Source organism: Mustelus asterias, chromosome 13 (assembly GCF_964213995.1).
Source record: "Mustelus asterias chromosome 13, sMusAst1.hap1.1, whole genome shotgun sequence".
In the NCBI taxonomy this organism is placed as follows: Eukaryota; Metazoa; Chordata; class Chondrichthyes; order Carcharhiniformes; family Triakidae; genus Mustelus; species Mustelus asterias.
This window is the reverse complement of record NC_135813.1, coordinates 91,706,529-91,729,572: the sequence shown is the minus strand read 5'-3', so window position 1 is coordinate 91,729,572 and position 23,044 is coordinate 91,706,529. Positions and strand designations below refer to the sequence as shown.

The window sequence follows — 23,044 nt, the reverse complement described above, 5'->3', positions numbered from 1 at the left end:
TTGTAACACCACCTCCCACCAACCCACCCAGGGTCATCCCCCCCTCATCAACCCAGCCAGGTATTATCCCCCCAACCCAGCCCAGTATCATTCCCCCTCCCACGAACCCTAGCCCAGTGTCAACTCCCTCCCACCAACCCAGCCCAGTATCACCCCCCGCCACTCACCACCCAGCCCAGCGTCAACCCCCTCCCACCAACCCTAGCCCAGTGTCAGCCCCCTCCCACCAACCCAGCCCAGTGTCAATGCCCTCCCACCCAGCCCAGTGTCAATCCACCTCCCACCCAGCCCAGTGTCAATCCCCTCCCACCCACCCAGCCCAGTGTCAATCCCCTCCCACCCACCCAGCCCAGTGTCAACCCCCTCCCACCCAGCCCAGTGTCAACCCCCTCCCACCCAGCCCAGTGTCAACCCCCTCCCACCAACCCAGCCCAGTATCACCCCCCCATCAACCCAGCCCGGTATCACCCCCCCACCAACCCAGCCCAGTGTCAATCCACCTCCCACCCAGCCCAGTGTCAATCCCCTCCCACCAACCCAGCTCAGTGTCAATGCCCTCCCACCCAGCCCAGTGTCAATGCCCTCCCACCCAGCCCAGTGTCAATCCACCTCCCACCCAGCCCAGTGTCAATCCACCTCCCACCCAGCCCAGTGTCAACCCCCTCCCACCCAGCCCAGTGTCAACCCCCTCCCACCAACCCAGCCCAGTATCACCCCCCCATCAACCCAGCCCAGTATCACCCCCCCATCAACCCAGCCCAGCCCAGTGTCAGCCCCCCCTCATCAACCCAGCCCAGTATCACCCCCCCACTCACCACCCAGCCCAGTGTCAGCCCCCTCCCACCAACCCAGCCCAGTGTCATTCCCCCTCCCACCAACTCAGCCCAGTGTCATTCCCCCTCCCACCCACCCAGCCCAGTATCATTCCCCCTCCCACCCACCCAGCCCAGTGTCATTCCCCCACCCACCCAGCCCAGTGTCATTCCCCCTCCCACCCACCCAGCCCAGTGTCATTCCCCCTCCCACCCACCCACCCACCCAGCCCAGCCCAGTGTCAACCCCCACCCACCCAGCCCAGTATCATTCCCCCACCCACCAACTCCAGTGTCATTCCCTCTCCCACCCACCCAGCCCAGTGTCAACCCCCGCCCACCCACCCAGCCCAGTGTCAACCCCCTCCCACCCACCCAGCCCAGTGTCAACCCCCTCCCACCCACCCAGCCCAGTGTCAACCCCCTCCCACCCACCCAGCCCAGTGTCAACCCCCTCCCATCCACCCAGCCCAGTGTCAACCCCCTCCCATCCACCCAGCCCAGTGTCAACCCCCAGCCATCACCCAGCCCAGTATCACCCCCCCACCCACCACCCAGCCCAGTATCACCCCCCCCACCCACCACCCAGCCCAGTATCACCCCCCCCCACCCACCACCCAGCCCAGTATCACCCCCCCCATCAACCCAGCCCAGTGTCACCCCCCTCATCAACCCAGCCCAGTGTCACCCCCCTCATCAACCCAGCCCAGTGTCACCCCCCTCATCAACCCAGCCCAGTGTCATTCCACCCCCCCCCCCCCCCTTTGTGTCATTCCCCCCCCCCCCCCCCCTTTGTGTCATTCCCCTCCCCTCCCCTTTTCTGCCCCGGTCCATTCTCTCAATCCTATTGTTCTCCTCTACCACCTTCTATCCATCCCTCCCTCTCGTTCTCTCTCACATTCTCTATTTCCTTCTCTCCACCTGCCTCTCTCAGTTGCTGCCTGACGTAATCAGGGAAAGAGCGAGAGAGAGAGAGAGGTTATAAGAAGAGGACGAAGATGCCAAGAAACCAGGTGAAAATCTTGCTTTATCTCCCTTGAATCCAGCCCCAGCACCTTTACCCACCTGTGTGTGTCTGTGTTAGAACTGGATCCTCCCCCCCCCCCACTTTCCCTGCAGCCCCCTGTCCCCTTTCCCCCCCTCCGGGTCCTGCCTGTGTCCACCCGGCTGATGTGTGAGTACACTCCCAGCCCCTTTCATCATCCTTTAGCCCAAAGGCGGAGCGGGTCCGCGGACATTCTTGTCCTTTTTTTTTGCGAATTCACCCAGAGAGCTGGAAATTGACAGCCCGGCCAGGAAATAAAAAGGTGCAAATTTAAAATCTATCTTTACGTTGGTGGTGGCGGGGAAGAGGCTTTTCGCTGTAGTTTCACCCTCCCTTCCTCCTGCTTCGACACTAGCTCTCAATTATTTATTTAGCCGAGAGATGGGAACATTAAGGCCATCTGTTATTCTTTTTAAACAGCGAGTCGAGACAAAACCAGCCAGTATAATCGGAGATTAAATTGCAGATGCTTTTGTGGAATTTGACATGAAATTGATGGTGTGGGGGTATCCGGTGTTTGATCATAACGCAAATGTGTCGACATAGATAAATATTACTGTGCATGCCATTCTCTATATAGTATACTTACTGTGCATTCGGGAAATTAATCTGCGTGTGCAATTATGTATGTGAAGCCTGTATCAGTTACCCTGGTCCCAGTGTCCCATCCACATGTACACATGGCATCTTTGTTATGACTTCGCCAGATATGAACTACCAGAGTTTGCCTTGGGTAGGCTTCAGAATCTTTTTAAATTTAAGTGCCCCTGTTGCAGTTGGTATCCTCCTCTTGCGCGCTATTCAAACAAAGCATACCGTTCATAGAGAAGAAAAGGAGAGAGGGCACAATGTAGTGTTACAGGCATAGCTAGGGTGTAGAGAAGAATAAACTTAATGCGAGGTAGATCCATTCAAAAGTCTGTTTAAAGTTTATTTATTAGTGTCACAAGTAGGCTTATGTTAACACTGCAGTGAATCATGGCACGGTGGCACAGTGGTTAGCACTGCTGCCTCACAGCGCCAGGGACCTGGGTTCAATTCCAGCCTCGGGTGAGACTCCGTGCGGAGTTTGCACGTTCTCCCCGTGTCTGGGTGGGTTTCCTCTGGGTGCTCCGGTTTCCTCCCACACTCCTCCTAGGATGTGCAGGTTAGATTGATTGACCATGGTAAATTTGACCCTGGTGTCACGGGTAAACGAGTAGAGGCGAGGAATAGGGCCTGGGTGGGATTGTAGTTGGTGCAGACTCAATGGGCCGAATGGCCTCCTTCTGCACTGTAGGGATTCTGTAGAATCTAAATTCTATAGAATCCTTACAGTAGAGAAGGAGGCCATTCGGCCCATCGAGCCTGCACTGACCACAGTGCCACCCAGGCCCCATCCCCATAACCCCACACATTTACCCTGCTATTCCCCTCATACCCAATCCGCCTAACCCGCGCACCTTTGGAGTGTGGTTTGATTTGATTTGATTTTTTATTGTCAGGTATATTAGTATTCAGTGAAAAGTTTTGTTTCTTGCGCACTATACAGACAAGGCATACCGTTCTTAGAGAAAGAAAGGAGAGAGTCCAGAATGTAGTGTTACAGTCTTAGCTAGGGTGTAGAGAAAGAACAACTTAATGCGAGGTAAGTCCGTTCAAACGTTTGATGGCAGCAGGGAAGAGTCGGTTGGTATGTGTCCTCAGACTTTTGTATCTTTTTCCTGACGGAAGAAGGTGGAAGAGAGAATGTTTGATTTGATTTGATTTATTATCGTCACATGTATTAACATACAGTGAAAAGTATTGTTTCTTGCGTGCTATACAGACAAAACATACCGTTCATAGAGAAGGAAACGAGAGAGTGCAGAATGTAGTGTTACAGTCTTGGCTAGGGTGTAGAAAAAGATCAACTTAATGCAAGGTAGGTCCATTCGAAAGTCTGACAGCAGCAGGGAAGAAGCTCTTCTTGAGTCGGTTGGTACGTGACCTCAGACTTTTGTATCTTTTTCCCGAAGGAAGAAGGTGGAAGAGAGAATGTCTGGGATGCGTGGGGTCCTTAATTATGCTGGCTGCTTTGCCGAGGCAGCGGGAAGTGTAGACAGAGTCAATGGATGGGAGGCTGGTTTGCATTATGTATTGGGCTACATTCATGACCTTTTGTAGTTCCTTGCGGTCTTGGGCCAAGTAGGAGCCCTACCAAGCTGTAATACAGCCGGAAAGAATGCTTTCTATGGTGCATCTGTAAAAGTTGGTGAGAGTCGTAGTGGACATGCCAAATTTCCTTTGTCTTCTGAGAAAGTAGAGGCGTTGGTGGGCTTTCTTAACTGTAGTGTCAGCATGGGGGGATCAGGACAGGTTGTTGGTGATCTGGACACCTAAAAACTTGAAGCTCTCGACTCTTTCTACTTTGTTCTCATTGATGTCGACAGGGGCATGTTCTCCTTTACACTTCCTGAAGTCGATGACAATCTCCTTTGTTTTGTCGATATTGAGAGAGAGATTATTGTTGCCACACCAGTTCACTAGATTCTCTATCTCATTCCTGTACTCTGTCTCATCATTGTTTGAGATCCGACCCACTGCGGTGATGTCGTCAGCAAACCTGAAAATCGAATTAGAGGGGAATTTGACCGCACAGTCATAGGTGTATAAGGAGTATAGTAGGGGGCTGAGAACATAGCCTTGTGAGGTACCGGTGTTGAGGATGATCATGGAGGAGGTGTTGTTGCCTATCCTTATTGATTGTGGTCTGTGAGTTAAGAAGTTCAGGATCCAGTCACAGAGGGACATGCCCAGGCCCAGGCCACGGAGCTTGGAGATGAGTTTTGTGGGAATAATAGTGTTGAAGGCTGAGCTGTAGTCAATAAATAGGAGTCTGACATAGGCGCCTTGTTACCTAGGTTTTCCAGGGTTGAGTGCAGGGCTAGGGAAATGGCATCTGCTGTGGACCTGTCGCAGCGGTAGGCAAACTATAGTGGATCCAGGTAGTCCGGGAGGCTGGAATTGATTCGTGCCATGACTAAGCTTTCGAAGCACTTCATAATGATGGATTTCAGATAGTCATTAAGGCACGCTGCTTGGTCTTTCTTAGGTACCGGGATGATGATCGTCTTCTTGAAGCAGATAGGGACCTCAGATTGTTGTAAATATGTCCGGTGTGTGTGGGTTCATTATGGACTGAGCTTCATTCACGACCCTTAATCGTTTCTTGCGGTCTTGGACAGAGAGGAATTGTTTTTTTAGAATAGATTTTTTTAAAAATTAATTTTTTACTCCATCTCTAAAATACAAAGCCAATGCTCAGAGTGGACTGGTCAAACCCAAATCCATTCCTTGCTTGCTCCAAAAACCAAATTCAAATTCAAATTCAATCCAATTGATTTGATTTGATTTATTGTCACATGCATTGGGACACAGTGAAAAGTATTGTTTCTTGCGTGCTTTACAGGGAAAATATACCGTTCATAGAGTACATAGGGGAGAAGGAAAGGTGAGGGTGAAGAATATGGTGTTGCAGCTACAGGTAGGGTGAAGAGAAAGATCAGCTTAATATATGATAGGACCATTCAAAAGTCTGGTGCAGGGAAGAAGCCGTTCTTGAGTTGGTTGGTACGTGTTCTCAGACTTTTGTATCTTTTTCCCAACTGAAGAAGGTGGGAGAAAGTATGTCTGGGGTGTGTGGGGTCCTTGATTTTGTTGGCTGCTTTTCCGAGGCAGCGGGAAGTGTAGGCAGAGTCAATGGATGGGAGGTTGGTTTGCATGATGGACTGGGCTATGTTCACAACCCTTTGTAGCTTCTTGCGGTCTTGGTCAGAGCAGGAGCTATGCCAAGCTGTGATACATCTGGAAAGGATGCTTTCGATGGTGCATCTGTAAAAAATGGTGAGAGTTGTTGGTGAGAGAATTCAAGGTCCTCATACAAAAGAGAGACAAACTAGCTGAGAAGATCAGGCATTGCACCCCATCTTGGGCCAGATCCGCGCTTGATCTCAGCCAAAAGGCCAAGAAGCGATTGACTGGGGTAAAATACTGGAAGCTTGGTTGGCAGATGTGAAATCAATAGTCCCAGCAAGTGTCAGCAGCTGTAGGGAGGGAAGGGAACAAGGCTTGTGAAAAAGAGTTAACACAACCTACTGGGCAATAAGGTTCATAACGTACTAAATAAAAGTGTTGACTTTGTACCAGCCAACAGTTGCGAGAGTCTATTATCAAGGATTTCATAACTCGGCATTTGGGAGGCACTGGTATAATCAGATAAAGTCAGCATGGATTTACAAAAGGGAAATCGTGCTTGACGAATCGATTGGAATTTTTTGAGGATATAACTAGTAGAGTTGACTGAGGAGAATCGATGGATGTGGTTTATTTAGACTTTCGGAAGGCTTTCAACAAGGTCTCACATAACAGACGACTATGTAAAGTTAAAATACATGGGATTGCAGGTAATGTCTTGAGATGGATAGAAAGCTGGTTAGCAGATAGGAAGCAAAGAGTTGGCATAAAGGGATCTTTTTCTGATTGGCACTCAGTGACTAGTGGTGTTCTGCAGGGATCTGTGCTAGGACCCTAACTGTTCATACTATAAATGATTTGGAAGAGGGAACTGAATGTATTATCTCCAGATCTGCAGATGGTACAAAGTTGGGTGGGAGGGTGAGCTGTGAGGAGGATGCAGAGATGCTTCAGCGTGATTTGGACAGGTTGAATGTGTGGGCATGTGCATGGCAGATGCAGTATAATGTGGATAAATGTGAGTTTATCCACTTTGGTAGCAATAATAGGAAGACAGATTATTACTTGAATGGGTGTAAATTGAGAGAGATGGATACTCAATGAGACCTTGAAATCCTCGTGCATCAGTCGCTGAAAGTAAGCGCACAGGTACAGCTGGCAGCAAAGAAGGCAAATGGTATGTTGGTCTTCATAGCGAGAGGATTTGAGTATTGAGATTAGGATGTTTTGCTGCAATTGTATGGGATGTTGGTGAGGCCACACCTGGAGTATTGTGTGCAGTTTTGGTGTCTTTATCTGAGGAAGGATGTCCTTGCTATACAGGAAGTACAGCGAAGGTTTACCAGGCTGATTCCTGGGATGGCAGGTCTGTCATATGAGGAGAGACTAAATCGGTTAGGATTATATTCACTGGAGCTTAGAAGAGTGAGTGGGGATCTTACAGAAACTTATAAAATTCTAACAGGATTAGACAGGGTAGATTCAGAAAGAATGTTCCCGATGGTGGGGGGAGTCCAGAACTAGGGGTCATAGTTTGAGGATAAGGGGTAAATCTTTTAGAACTGAGGTGAGGAGAAATTTCTTCACTCTAAGGGTGGTGAATGTGTGGAATTCACTACCACAGGAAGTAGTTGAGGCCAAAATGTTGTGTGATTTCAAGAATAAATTAGACATAGCTCTTGGGGCTAAAGGGATCAAGGGATATAGGGGGGAAAGGAGGATCAGGATATTAATTTTGATGATCAGACATGATCAAAATGAATGGTGGAGCAGGTTCGAAGGGCTGAAAGGTCTAATCCTGCTTGTAGTTTCTATGTTTCTATGTTTCTAACACTTACATGGTGTAAAATTATGAGAGTTATAGATAGGGTGAAGAGTTGGAAGCTTTTTCCCAGGGCAGAAATGACAATTACAAGGGGGCACAAGTTCAAGATAAGGGGGGAAAGATTCTGTGGAGATGTGCGGGGGAAGTTCTTTTACACAGAGGGTGATAGGGACCTGGAATGCACTGCCAAGTGAGGTGGTTGAGGCAGTTACGTTAGCCACATTTAAGACTTATCTTGGTCGACATATGAACAAATGGGGAATAGTGGGATACAAGCAGTTGGTCTAGATAGATAAACGTGATTGGAGGGCCGAAGGGCCTGTTCCTGTGCTGCACTGTTCTTTGTTCATTAGGGATTATTTCTGATCCCTCGGTGGAAATGACCTTGAAGGAAGCACAGCTTGTAAGCCAAGTTCAAACATTATAGCTTCAATTCTCTGACCTGACATCTATATTAGCCAAATTTTATGTCTGTAATATAAACACGTTGCCCCATTAATCAATGCTGAATGTACTCTGCATGTTGTTAACAGTGGGGCTTTTACTGGCAGCCAACACTTGCAGTCCAGCTGAGGGAATAATCCCTAATGAACAAAGAACAAAGAACAGTGCAGCACAGGAACAGGCCCTTTGCCCCTCCAAGCCTACGCTGATCACATTTACCTATCTAGACCAACCTCTTATATCCCATTATTCCCCATTTGTTCATATGTCAATCAAGGTAAGCCTTAAATGTGGCTATCATAACTGCCTCAACTTGGCAATGCATTCGAGGCCCCCACCACCCTCTGTGTAGAACCTTTCCCCCGCACACCTCTACTGAACCTTTCCCCCTTTATCTTGAACTTGTGCCCCCTTTTAATTGTCATTTCTACCCTGGGAAAAAGTTTCCAACTGTTCACCCTGTCTAAAACTCTCATAATTTTATAAACTTCTATCAGCCTCTGTCTTTCCAGGGAGAACAATCCCAGTTTATTCAATCTCTCTCCTCGTAGCCAATACCCTCCATACCAGAACATCGTGGTAAACTTTTTCTGTGCTCCCTCCAAAGCCTCCACGTCCTTGTGATAATGTTGTCACTGTTACATTGCCCAACTGTTCCAGCTAACGTTCACATCCTCAGTAACTACAAATGAAAAACCTAGTTCCTGTAACTCTGTGGCACATGTTCAAATACCATACAGTAAAATCTTTTAATCTCTCCTCTGCTTAAAACTCCCATACTTTCAATAGAAATGCTGATTTAGGCATCTCGTATCAGGAGCCACGATACGGTTTAGGAAAGAGTTTGATTTCCTTGTCCCCCTCAAGCCCAGGGCTCTGAGATTAATTGTACAACTCTTACTTAAAGCCAGGTGGAGTTCGGTTAATTCCACAGGGGTCAGGCACCAAACCTATAAACCTCGCAGTCTGCATGACAGTTGCTTACCCGTTGACCAGACCATTAGAGTAAAGCAAATTCTCCATTACATTCTGCATAAAAAGCATTCTTTCTGGTTGTATCACAGCTTGGTACGGTGGCACAGTGGTTAGCATTGCTGCCTCACAGTGCCAGGGACCCGGGTTCGATTTCCAGCTTGGGTCACTGTCTGTGTGGAGTTTGCGCATTCTCCCCGTGTCTGCGTAGGCTTCCTCTGGGTGCTCCAGTTTCCTCCCATAGGCCAAAGATGTGTAGGTTAGGTGGACTGGCCATGTTAAATTGCCCCTTAGTGTCAGGGGGACCAGGTAGGGTAAATGCTTGGTGTTATGGGGATAGGGCCCTGGGTGGGATTGTGGCCAGTGCAGACTTGATGGGCCGAATGGCCTCCTTCTGCACGTAGAGATTCTATGATCTTCTATGGTACGGCTCCTGCTCTGTCCAAGACTGCAAGGAACTACAAAAGGTCGTGTATGTAGTCCAGTCCATCACGCAAAGCAGCCTCCCATCCCCCTTACCACTGTCTACACTTCCCGCTGCCTTGGCAAAGCAGCCAGCATAATTAAGGACCCCACGCACCCCGGACATACTGTCTTCCACCTTCTTCCGTCAGGAAAAAGATACAAAAGTCTGAGGTCACATACCAACCAACTCAAGAACAACTTCTTCCCTACTGCCATCAGACATTTGAATGGACTTACTTTGCATTAAGCTGATCTTTCTCTACACCCTAGCTATGACTGTAACGCTACATTCTGCACTCTCTCCTTTCCTTCTCTATGAACGGTATGCTTTGTATAGCATGCACGAAACAATACTTTTCACTGCATGTTAATACATGTGACAACAATAAATCAAATCAAATCAAATCACGTAAGAGTGTTTTATGCAACGAGAAAGATTAAAGATGATTCATAGCACTTGTTTATGGTGGCAGAATGATAATTCCACTGGGCTAGTAATTCTGAGGTCCAGGTTGGGGGCCACGGTAGCACAGTGATTAGCACTGCTGCTTCACAGCGCCAAGGACCCAGCTTCGATTCCCGGATTGGGTCACTGTCTGTGTGGAGTTTGCACGTTCTCCTCATGTCTGCATGGGTTTCCCCCGGGTGCTTCGGTTTCCTCCCATAGTCCGAAAGATGTGCTGGTTAGGAGGATTGGCCATGCTAAATTCTCCCTCAGTGTACCCGAACAGGCACCTGAGTGTGGCGATTAGGGGATTTTCACAGTAACTTAGTTGCAGTGTTAATGTAAGCCTACTTGTGACACTAATAAATAAGCTTTAAACTTTAAAGATGTGTAGGTTAGATAGATTGGTCATGCTAAATTGACCCTCGTGTCAGGGGATTAGCAGGGTAAGTATGTGGGGTTACAGGAATAGGTCCTGGGTGGGATTGTGGTCGGTGCAGACTCGATGGGCCGAATGGATTGCAAGATTCTATGATTCTAGCCATGGGAAATGTGTGGGGTTATAGGACGAGGGCAGGTGAGAGGGCCTATGTAGGATATTCTGTCAGAGAGTCGGTGCGGACTCGATGGCCGAATGGTCTCTTCTGCATTGTAGTGACTCTATGATTAATGATCTGGGGACGTAGGTTCAAATGCAACCACATCAGTGAGGTGAAGCTAGCCTCAGCAAAAGTGTCATGACAACTGTCACTGCAAGGTGCCAAGCCAGATAATAAAGAAGACAGGCTTAATTCCCGCACCTCCCATTATTTTTCACCATCGCTGTAATAGTGTTATGCACACCCTGGCTCAGAGCTCCACTATTGGTTGCAGCTATTGTTTGAAGTTTTTACTGGACAGCCACGAAGATTGTAACAGGGATAGGAAGGCTCTAACACGAGACGGTGAAAGGTTGAATCCATCACTGAAACCTCCCAATAATATGAAACTCAAATAATCACAACTCATACCACCTAGAAGGACAAGAGCAGCAGCTGCACTAGAACACCACCACCTTGCAACCTTTAAAAAATATTTGGATGAGCACTTGAAATATCCTAAAATTCAAGGATATAGACAAATGTAGAAAACTGGGATTAGCTCCCCTTTTAGTGGTAGTTATTGTCGGTGCTGACGCGATAGACCAAAGGGTCTTTTCTGCACTCTATGACTCTGTGATGTGCAAGTTCCCCTCCAAGTCATTCATCATCCTAATTTGGAAATATACCGCCGTTACCTCACTGTCGCTGGGTGAAAATCCTGGAATTCCCTCCTGTGGTGAACCATAGATGGTTACCACTATGGGTACTTGTACATATGTTACTCTTGTTACTGTTGGGGTTAGGGTTTGGGTGTTCCACCTGTTATTATTGTTTATGTGGTACACTCCGTTCGGCTCCGCCTTCTTACAGGAGTATAAAGGTCACTGCTACTTCCTAGTAGCCTTTAGTCTGGGATAATATTGTTAAGTAGTGTGCTCCTATTTTGTCGTGAATAAAAGCCTTTATTCCCGGGTACGTCCTAGCCTCCCCGTGTGAATCAATCGCGCATCACCTCCCTAACAGCACTGTGGATGTACCTACACAACATGGACTTCAGCGGTTCAAGAAGGCGGCTCACCGCCACCTTCTCAAGGACAATTAGGGATGGGCGATAAATGGTGGCCTGGTCAGCAATGCCCACTTCCTGTGAAAGAATCTACACAAAATTCTTCCAGGGAGAACTCTTCTGCTCATTCCCCTGCCTGAGAATCAGACTGGCTGTAGGTGTTTAATATCAGGAGGTGTTTTGCAGTTACATTCTGCAATATATCCTGTTCAAGAAGCCAGTTCTTTCACTGTTTCTTGGCTTCTTAACAGCACAAACCCCACCTTCTCTCCACATGGAACTTCCCTTTAGTCTAAATGCAGGCCAGTACCTCGGAGCCAACAGGACATCTTTAAGCAGCTCACATAAAAGCAAAATACTGCGGATGCTGGAATCTGAAACAAAAACAGAAAATGTTGGAAAATCTCAGCAGGTCTGACAGCATCTATGGGGAGGGAATAGAGCCAATGTTTCGGGTCTGGATGACCCTTCGCCAGAACTAAGAACAAAGAATCAGCAGAGATTTATACTATTGGGGGTGGGGTGGGGGTGTGGGGTGGGGGTGGGGGTGTGGGGTGGGGGGGGGAGAGGGGGTGTGGAATTGGACAAAGGGAATGTAAGTGACGATACAGAGGGCTGAGAAGGTGCTAAGTGTGTCCATTAAGTGATCAGAATGTGAGAATGGCAGAACAGAGGTACAGATTGTTAAAGGACTGCCTGAGGAATGTGGCAGTTGCCCTGAATGGGAGGGGGGAGGGTGTAGAAAGAAGGAGAACTGGAATGGAAAGTGGAAAAATGGAAGTGAAAAAGAAGAACGATAAAATGGATGAACGAAATGAAATTAAATGGAATTAAATAAATTAAAGTTTATTTATTGGTCTTACATTGTAAGGTTTACATTAACACAGCAATGAAGATACTGTGAAATTCCCCTAGTCGCCACACTCCGGCGCCTGTTCGGGTCAATGTACCTAAACAGCACATCTATCAGACTGTGGGAGGAAACCGGAGCACCCGGAGGAAATCCACACAGACACGGGGAGAACGTGCAAACTCCACGCAGACAGTGACCCAAGCCAGGAATCGAACCTGGGTCCCTGGCGCTGGGAGGCAGCAGTGGTAATCACTGTGCCACCATGCCGCCCACAATGGAAATGGGGTGAAGGTGGAGGAGAGAGTTCATTCTTTTATTTATTTATCCTTCTATTACTACATTCCCTTTGTCCAATTCCACATCCCCTCTCCCTGAGTAGTATAAATCTCTGCTGATTCTCTTTGCTCTTAGCTCTGACACGAAATGTTGGCTCTATTCTCTCCCCACAGACGCTGCCAGACCTGATGAGATTTTCCAGCATTTTCTGGGTTTTTTTTAAGCAGCTAAGCTTGGATGGTTTCTGTACTATGTTTTATTTTGATATGGTTGGGGGGGGGGGGTAGGTTGGAGGAAACTTCACAGATTGGAAGAGGTATTGAGCTATGATGTGTGAAAGCACTGAGCTATCTCTAGCACAGCTGAAGTAAAGTCAGATGATGATTTTTCACCAATGTAAATCAGCTTATACACTGTCCAAACTGGTGTGGTGACCTAGCCGATATTACTATTGAAACAGACACAGCAGAAAGTAATAGTTCACTTGTTTTAGCTGTTAACATTTTATAAGTGTGTTAATGAGAAAAAAAATCATTTCTAAAGAGGCATTATCTTCGCAAAATGGTCCTCTGTTGCTTGTAAGCCGATAGTAACGTGAGCTGTGCCCAGAGGCAGTGGTGTCATCTGCACCATATTACCATGAAAGCAATGCATGGCTCCTCCTCCATTCAGAGGCACATGTCAACAGCTGAATATCCGGTGAGATCTATCATGGTTGGTAGGCGCAATGTTGACTATTTTACAGCCTCTGCTCAATTTTGCTGCAGTAAGAAGTCTCACAACACCAGGTTAAAGTCCAACAGGTTTATTTGGTAGCAAAGTCACTCGCTTTCAGAGCTCTGCCCCTTCATCAGGTAAGTGGGAGTTCTGTTCACAAACAGGGCATATAAAGACACAAACTCAATTTACAAAATAATGGTTGGAATGCGAGTCTTTACAGGTAATCAAATCTTAAAGGTACAGACAATGTGAGTGGACAGAGGGTTAAGCACAAGTTAAAGAGATGTGTATTGTCTCCAGACAGGACAGTTAGTGAGATTTTGCACATCCAGGCAAGTCGTGAGGGTTACAGATAGTGTGACATGAACCCAAGATCCCAGTTGAGGCCGTCCTCATGTGTGCGGAACTTGGCTATCAATTTTGCTGCTGCAGTGCACTCAAGCAGAAAAAACATCCAGTTTTGATTTGATTTTTGATTTGGTTTATGATTGTCACATGTATTAGTATACAGTGAAAAGTATTGTTTCTTGTGCACTATACAGACAAAACATACCGCTCAGAGAGAAGGAAATAAAAGAGTGCAGAATGTAGTGTTACAGTCATAGCTAGAGTGTAGAGAAAGATCAACTTAGTGCGAGGTAGGTCCATTCAAAAGCCTGACAGCAGCAGGGAAGAAGCTGTTCTTGAGTCGGTTGGTATGTGTCCTCAAACTTTTGTATCTTTTTCCCAAGGAAGAAGGGGGAAGAGAGAATGTCCAGGGTGCATGGGGTCCTCGAATATGCTGGCTGCTTTGCCAAGGCAGCGGGAAGTGTAGACAGTGTCAATGGATGGGAGGCTGGTTTGAGTGATGGACTGGGCTTCGTTCACGACCCTTTGTAGTTTCTTGCGGTCTTGGGCAGACCAGGAGCCATACCAAGTTGTGATACAACCAGAAAGAATGCTTTCTATGGTGCATCTGTAAAGAGGTTGCTGGTACCTGAGGGACTGTGAATCCTGCAGGAGAAGACAGGGTCAGAATGTTGAGCATGGAGGGTGTGAAGTGAGGTTTCCAGTGGTTAACGGGCTGAGATTGGCCAGAAGCTGAGCAATGTGGGAACAGACAATCCTTGTTGTTTTTTTAATTCATTCATTGGACGTGGGTGTCGCTGGCTGGCCAGCATTTATTGCCCGTCCCTAGTTGGGCAGTTGAGAGTCAACCACATTGCTGTGACTCTAGAATCACATGTAGGCCAGACCGGGTAAGGAAGGGAGGACGATGTGCTGAGGGATGCACTGCGGGATGCAGAGCAGTCTCGAAGGGCCAAATGGCCTCTTCTTGCTCCTATCTTCTATGTTTCTATGTTTCTAAAGCTTGGGGCAACTTCCGCAGAGGCGCAATGGGGGAAGATCGCTATGACTTTTCAGCCACAGTGAACTGAGGGGAGGGGAATTGTATAGATCCTCCTCGGGCTGAATGACTCACATTGAATGTACACAGTGAATATTACATGTATCACAATTTTATTGAAGCACCTCAGAGTGTAACTTAATCTCTGTAGACAACTTAAATACCTTTGCACCATTTATAATGACCATTTGAAATGTCTGTAATGTTTCTTTCACTGTATTGAAGCAGCTCAGAATGCACCTGGATGATTTGTAGAGAACCCGAATATTATTGCACTTTGTGTGGTGGCCATTTTGAAACTAAAAAAACTGAACTTTATTTATTAGCGTTACAAGTAGGCTTACATTAACACTGCAATGAAGTTACCGTGAAAATCATCTAGTCGCCACACTCCGGCGCCTGTTCGGGTACACTGAGGGAGAATTTAGCATGGTCAATGCACCTAACCAGCACGTTTTTCAGACTGTGGGAGGAAACCAGAGCACCCAGAGAAAACCCACGCAGACATGGGGAGAATGTGCAAACTCCAGTGACCCAAGCCGGGAATCGAATCCTGCTCCCTGGCGCTGCGAGGCAGCAGTGCTAACCAGTGTGCCACCGTGCTGCCCTTTTTGAAATGTTTGTAACGTTCCTTCAGATGTTTAAAGTTTATTTATTAGTGTCACAAGTAGACTTACATTAACACTGCAATGAAGTTACTGTGAAAATCTCCTAACTGCCACACTCCGGCGCCTGTTTGGGTACACGGAGGGAGAATTTAGCATGGCCAATGCAACTAACCAGCACGTCTTTTGGACATGTTTTATGAATAAGGTATAATTATTGGGGAAAAAAAACCAACCATTAACAATTTTGTTTCTTTTCTGTTTTTCACAGATCTGTAATTCTCACCAAGCTGCTCTATTTCAGAAATGAGATGTCCTCTGCTGCGCCAGGGAATCGAATGAGATACAGATAAACCCAGCTGCCAGCCCTCATTTTCAACACGGAATATTTTGGACACAATACGGCAGCAACAATGGTGAGCAGGTTGCCTGGCTGCAACTCCCTGGCCCGGTTCTGCCAGAAACTGAACAGGGTGAAGACCCTCGAGGCTGATATGATGGAAACCACCCTGAATAGGTGCCTGTCTACTCTGGACCTGACCCTACTGGGTTTTGGCGGCATGGTTGGCTCCGGCCTTTACGTCCTCACGGGCACCGTCGCCAAGGACGTTGCCGGTCCGGCTATCATCATTTCTTACATCTTTGCCGGCATCGCCTCTCTGCTGGCCGCCCTGTGCTACGCCGAGTTTGGCTCCCGCGTGCCAAAGACAGGCTCCGCCTACATGTTCACCTACGTCTCCATGGGCGAAATCTGGGCCTTCCTGATTGGGTGGAACGTCATTCTGGAGTACGTGATTGGTGGAGCGGCTGTGGCCAGAGCTTGGAGCGGCTACCTGGATTCCATTTTCAACCACAAGATTCAGAATTTCACCGAAACGCACATCGGCAAGTGGAACGTGCCCTTCCTTGCCTCCAGCCCCGACATACTGGCCGCTGCGCTATTACTCGTTGGCACAACGTTCATCATCTGCGGGGCCAAAGTGGCCTCTTGGCTGAATCACGTGTTTGCAGCCATCAGTATGGGCGTGATCCTCTTAATCCTGATATTTGGATTCATCCTCGCAGATCCAAAGAACTACAGCGCTGAGGAGGGCGGCTTTGCCCCCTTTGGCTTTTCGGGCATCATGGCTGGCTCAGCAACCTGCTTTTATGCTTTTGTAGGATTTGATGTCATTGCAGCGTCTAGCGAAGAGGCCCGGAACCCTCAGAAGGCTATCCCTATAGCGACGGCTGTGTCCTTGGTCCTGGCTACTTTAGCGTACACCTTGGTTTCTGCAGCCCTCACTCTGATGGTTCCCTGGCATAGCTTAAACCCAGACTCGGCCCTCTCGGATGCCTTTTACAGGAAAGGCTATGCCTGGGCTGGATTCCTCGTGGCCATTGGATCCATTTGTTGTAGGTATTTGGAAATCTGAATGGAGAATTGTTTTTTTGTGTATTTTTCTAGGCTACATTGTCCGGATGTTTGATTCACAGCTGCTGCTAAAAGTATGGTCAATGACTGCTTTATTTTCCTCATTTATTTTCTATTATACAATAATAAGGGTCGATCCATTTCCATCTATTGTCCTCAGTTTCAAGTCATGTACAGGACACTGGCTGGGCCAACATTTATTGCTCATCTCGAACTCCCCTCCATTTCAGAGGGCATTTGGAATCACATGTAGGCCAATTTTTAAAAAATCATTTGTGGGACATGGGCATCGCTGGCTGACCAGCGTTTATTGCCCATCCCTAGTTGCCTGAGGGCAGTTGAGAGTCAACAGTGGCTTTGGAGTCACATGTAGGCCAGCCCAGGTAAGGACGGCAGATTTCCTTCCCTGAAGGACATGAGTGAACCAGATGGGTTTCTCAGACAATTGACAATGGTTTCATGGTCATCAGTAGATTCTCAATTCCAGCTATTTTTTATTGAATTTAAATTCCATCATCTGCCGTGGTGGGATTCGAATCTGGGTCCCCAGAAATTAGCTGAGTTTCTGGATTAATAGTCTAGTGATAATACCACTAGGCCATCACCTCCTGTAGTTGGTTTTTTTTTTGCAACAATCCACAATGGTTTCATGGTTATCATTAGATTTTGATGGCAGATTTTTTACTGAATTCAAATTTCACCATCTGCCATGGTGGGATTTGAAACCAGATCCCCAAACATTGTCCTGGGTCTCTGGATTACCAGTCCAGTGGCAATACCACTTCACCACTGCCTTGTCTAAATGTTTGATTCATAGTTGTTGCTAGAAGTATGGCCACTTGTCCTTCTCACTTATTTTCTATCATACAATAATAGGGGAGATCCTTTTCCTTTCCAATTATTGCTCTGAGTCTCAATTTTTAAAATTAATTCACAGGATACTGGCTGGGCCAATTATTGCCCTTCTCTAACTGCTCTCCATTTCAGAGGACATTTGGAGTCACATGTAGGCCAGGCCAGTTGGGTTTCATGTTCATCATTAGACTTTTGATTGCAGATTTTTTATTGAGTGGAGACGCATTTCCAAAACAGTAGAATATAAATCAAAGGGATGAGTGGACGATGTTCCTCCAAAGCGGTGTGCATGTGTGGGTGCACTGCTGTCTGGAATGTACCACACAGGCCTTGTTCAATATTAAATACCATGCACGTGGGAACCACACACAAAAGATTTCAAGGTGCCACACATTGGAATAACTGTTCATGCACAATGTTACAGGGAACATTGGCCACTAGAGTCTGCCCCAAGCTGCCAGTCAGCAAATTACAAAGTACTACCAAGTGTTGGTTACTCAGCCAAAAGGTTCAAGCCCCACGCCGGCACACCACCCCCCCGCCACCCACTCCTCCTCCCCACTTCATTTCACTCCATCAACAGGTGGCACAGTGGTTAGCACTGCTGCCTCACAGCACCAGGGACCCGGGTTCAATTCTGGCCTCGGGTCACTGTCTGTGTGCAGTTTGTATATTCTCCCTATGTTTGTGTGGGTTTCCTCCAGGTGAACATAGAACATAGAACAGTACAGCACAGAACAGGCCCTTCGGCCCACGATGTTGTGCCGAGCTTTATCTGAAACCAAGATCAAGCTATCCCACTTCCTATCATCCTGGTGTGCTCCATGTGCCTATCCAATAACCGCTTAAATGTTCCTAAAGTGTCTGACTCCACGATCACTGCAGGCAGTCCATTCCACACCCCAACCACTCTCTGCGTAAAGAACCTACCTCTGATATCCTTCCTGTATCTCCCACCATGAACCCTATAGTTATGCCCGGGTGCTCCGGGTTCCTGCCATGGTGCAAAGATGTGCGGGTTAGGTTGATTGGCCATGCTAAATTAACTCTAGTTTCAGGGGGATTAGCAGGGTAAATATGAGGGGTTATGGGAATAGGGCCTGGGTGGGATTGTGGTTGGTGTAGACTTGATGGGCTGAATGGCCTCCCTCTGCACTGTAGGGATTCTATGACCATATCCTTCTGTTCTTCCTTGTGGAACATAGAAAATAGGAGAAGAAGTAAGCCATTCTGCCGTTCAAGCCTGCTCCACCATTCAACATGATCATGCTAGATCCTCTATCTCAACGTCATACTCCAGCACTATCCCCATACCCCCTGGTGTGTTTCTCTGGTTTTCCCTTAGATCTATCTATGCCATTCACCACAGCTACACTCCCTGGAGGTGAGTTTCACATTCTAACCACTCTCTGGGTCAAGACCTTTCACACAAATTCCTCATTGGTTTCATGAGTGACTGTCTGATATTTATGATCCATACTTCCGGTCTCACACCTGCATGGAAACATTTTATTAATGTATGGCCTATCCCTGACAATCTTGAAGACTTTGTTCAGGTCATCCCCCCATTAGAGAAAAAAGCCCAATACGTTCAATCTATCCTGATAGTTGTAACCTCTCTGTAGTGGTATCGTTCGAGTGAATCTTTTGTGCACCTTCTCCTGTGTCTTTGTAGCCTCTATACGTTGGAATGGCCCCACAATGCCCTGAGAGCAATGAGGACATCTCTGAACCATCAGAAATTTTGCCTGTTGAGGAAAGTAGTCAACTCCTTCAGGAGCAACGACCTTTGCTAGGGAAGGTTTATGGCTGTTTTCCCAAATCCTAGGAATTTACAAGGTCATAGTGAGGCTGTGAGTTTAAAGTTTATTTATTAGTGTCACAAGTAGACTTACATTATCACTGCAATGAAGTTACTGTGAAATTCCCCTAGTTGCCACACTCTGGCACCTGTTCGGGTACACTGAGGGAGAATTTAGCACGGCCAATGCACCCAACCAGCACGTCTTTCGGATTGCGGGAGGAAATCGGAGCACCCGGAAGAAACCCATGCAGACACGGGGAGAACGTGCAGGCTCCGCATAGCCAGTGACCCAAACTGGGAATCGAACTCAGGTCCCTGGCACTGTGAGGCAGCAGTGCTAACCACTGTGCCACCCTATAGGAAAAACATTATAAAATAGGGATGCTTAGACATGAGGAGAAATGAATGAACAATATGCCCAGGAAGACTTATCATGAAACAATTAATAAAATAGTGATTTTATTCATCTGGTAGAAGTATGGTCAACTGCAGATTTCTACCAGAAGAAATACTGTGCTAGAAAAATCTGACGTTGATTATTTGATTGTAAGAATATGACATATTCTGGACAATATTGTTTCATGTGGACATGCACAGCACAGTGAAGAGCTTTAGATGGTAACAGACAGGCAATTAACCTTGCAATGTTTCACAATGAACAATCCACTCTTGATGGACTAGAGCTATTTTAGATGATCAAATCCTGTTCCCAATCAACTTTATCCTCTTACGTCTGCTCAGTAAAAGATGAAAGTTTTTGCCAGCTAACATCCACAGGGTAACAACCAACTTTTGACCTCTCTAAACCCCTCTGCCTCTCCATCTCTTTCTCTCCTCCTTTAAGACCTTCCTGAAGATCTGACCAAGATTTGTCACGCAAGAAGTAGACCACTCAGGCCCTGGAGCCCGCTCCACCATTTGATAAGGTGATGCGCTATTCAGACACGAGGCTTGAAGCTCAGTAAATGAAAGGCTTTTATTTACTGTTAACGAAGCTACCAGAGTCCCTACCAGAGCAGGGACTCTTATACCTCTCCCAGGAGGCGGAGCCCCACTGGGATGTGCCACAACACTACAGTACAAAGGTGTAACAACCCCACCCTAACCCAACAGCAACAATAGCACAACCCAACAGTAACATATGTACATCCTTGTAGTCCTGGCCAGCCCCTGGCTCAGCACTATCCAGTGGGAACCAATGATGGTTCACCACATAAGGTCATGGCTGATTTTATTGTGGCCTCAACTCCACTTTCCTGTCTGTGGGACCAAAAGAGAAAATGCTGGAAAATCTCAGCAGTTCTGGCAGCATCTGTAAGGAGAGAAAAGAGCTGACGTTTTGAGTCCTGTTGACCCTTTGCTAAAGCTTTGGAAGGAGTAACAAGACAAGGGAGTATATAATGAATGGCAGGACACTAGGAAGCTCAGAGGAACAGTAAGTTGTTACTGTGTGAACTTTGACAAAGGGTCATCTGGACTGGAAACATCAGCTCTTTTCTCTCCTTCCAGATGCTGCCAGACCTGCTGAGATTTTCCAGCATTTTTTCTTTCGGTTTCAGATTCCAGCATCCACAGCAATTTGCTTTTTTCCTGTCTGCGGGGATCTGTAAATAAGTACCCCAAGATTCATCTGCCCCTCTGAGCTTCCTAGTGTCCTGCCATTCATTAAATACTCCCTTGTCTTGTTCCAAAGTGCACCACCTCACACTTATCAGGGTTAAATGCCATCTGCCACTGCTCTGCGCATCTGACCAACCCATCTATTTCATCCCCTAATCTACGACACTCTTCTTCACCATTAATCATCCTACCAACCTTGGTGCCATCTGCAAGCTTGTTTATCATTCCCCCCAAGTTCTCATCTGTATAATTTAAGAATATAACAAACAACATCAAAAAGCTGCCCCACTCAGCCTTGGATTTATTCAACGATCCAGCTTCACTGCTCTCCGGGGAAGAGAATTCCACAGACTTAACGATCCCCTGAGAGAAAAAGAATTCTTCTAATCTCTGTTTCGAAAGGGAGGATTCTTATTTTAAACTGTGTCCCCTATTTCTGGACTTCCCCACAAGGGGAATCAACCCCTCGGCATTCAAATTGTCAAGTCCCCTCGGGATCTTGGAGGTTTCAAAAAGATCAGCTTTAATTCTTCCAAACTCCAATGGGTATAGGCCCAATCTACTCAACCTTTCCTCACACAAAAGCTCTTCAACCAAGAAATGAGTCGAGTGACCTTTCCCTGAACTGCCTCTAATTCAATTATCTCCTTCGTCTTTTCCCAGCGTCTCCTTGTTTAGCTCAATGTTACATTTTTATCTGATTACATTCCTGTGAAGCACTTTGGGCCATCTCACTTCAGTAAAACCCCCAAACCAATGCAAGTTATGTTATCGACGCTAAGGTTTAAGGTACAACACTGGCCCAGCATACATAAAGTTGCTGTGCATTATTTTGTTATTGACAATTCTATTGCCTCACCATATACTATTTTAAAAATAACATTCTTGGAGTGTGAGCAATGCCAGTGTTTATTATCCATCCCTACTTGCCCTTGAAAGGGTGATGGTGAGCCACCTTCATGAACCACCACATCCATGTGGTGTGGGTAGAGCCACAGTACTTTTTTCTGTAGCAGTTAGAAAAAGATATAGAATCCCTACAGAAGGAGGCCATTCAGCCAATTGAGCCTGCACAGACTCTCCGAAAGCTGCTACATCCCTATAACCCTGCACATTTACCATTAATCCAACTAACCTACACATCTTGGGAAACTAAGGGGCAATTTAGCTTGGCCAATGCACCAAACCTGCACATCTTTGGACTGTGAGAGGAAACCGGAGCACCTAGAGGAAACCCACGTAGACACGGGGAGAACGTGCAAACTCCACACAGACAGTCACCCAAGGCGGGAATCGAACCCGGGTCACTGGTGCCTTGAGGCAGCAGTGCTAACCACTGTGCACCTTGCTACTGACCTGCTGGGCCATTTCAGAGTCACATGTTGGCCAGACCAGGAAAGAATGTTCTTCCCTGAAGGACATTAGTGACCGAAGGGCAACTAGGGATGGGCAATAAATGTTGGCCTGCCAATGAGACCCATGTCCCACAAATGAATAAAGAGCAGAGGGTTTTTACAGCAATTTGGTAATTTCATGGTCGTTATGAAAGAAATTAGTATTTTATTCCCGATTTATTAATTAATTGCATTTCAATCCTCCCAGCTACCCTGGTGAGATTTAAACGCATGTTTCAAGCATTCCAGGCCTCTGGGCGACTAGTCCAACAGTATTATCAGAATGCCATCTCACCCTGGATTGATCCAAGATATAAAACATATAACAAAATGTAGTTTATTTATTAGTGTCACAAGCAGGTCTGCAATGAAGTTACCGTGAAAATCCCCTAGTTGCCACGCTCCGGCACCTGTACGGGTACACTGAGGGAGAATGTAGCATGGCCAATGGACCTAGGTCATATGATGTGTTGAAACAATGGATAAGATTTCCACACAACCCACCATTGCCAGTGGCAGGAACTTCCGGCCCCGCCGTTGTCATTGTGGTTTCCTGTTGAATGCAACCCGTGGCAGGAGTGTGCCATCGGTGGGGCTGGAAGATCCCATCATTGTGAATGACCAAAGAGTTCCGGCCTGTGATAGAGATAAGGCAGACATTGTTTGTGTAATTGAAATTGAGGAACGTTTCAGGAACTAATTATTAAAACAGTTGGATGTCTGTCTGCATCTTAATGGTTCAGTGGT

General features: G+C 46.9%; 1 protein-coding gene across 1 annotated transcript in view; it reads left to right on the top strand.

Annotated features, from left to right (window-relative positions):
- The first annotated feature begins 1,789 nt into the window (after positions 1-1,789).
- The window catches only part of slc7a4 (solute carrier family 7 member 4), a 40,109-nt gene continuing 18,854 nt past the window's right edge, over positions 1,790-23,044 (top strand). Inside the window, exons 1-2 of the mRNA XM_078227260.1 lie at positions 1,790-1,825; positions 15,482-16,605. Coding sequence (XP_078083386.1) covers positions 15,624-16,605 — 982 coding nt within the window. The 5' untranslated portion in view covers positions 1,790-1,825; positions 15,482-15,623. The remainder of the gene's footprint in view (positions 1,826-15,481; positions 16,606-23,044) is intronic.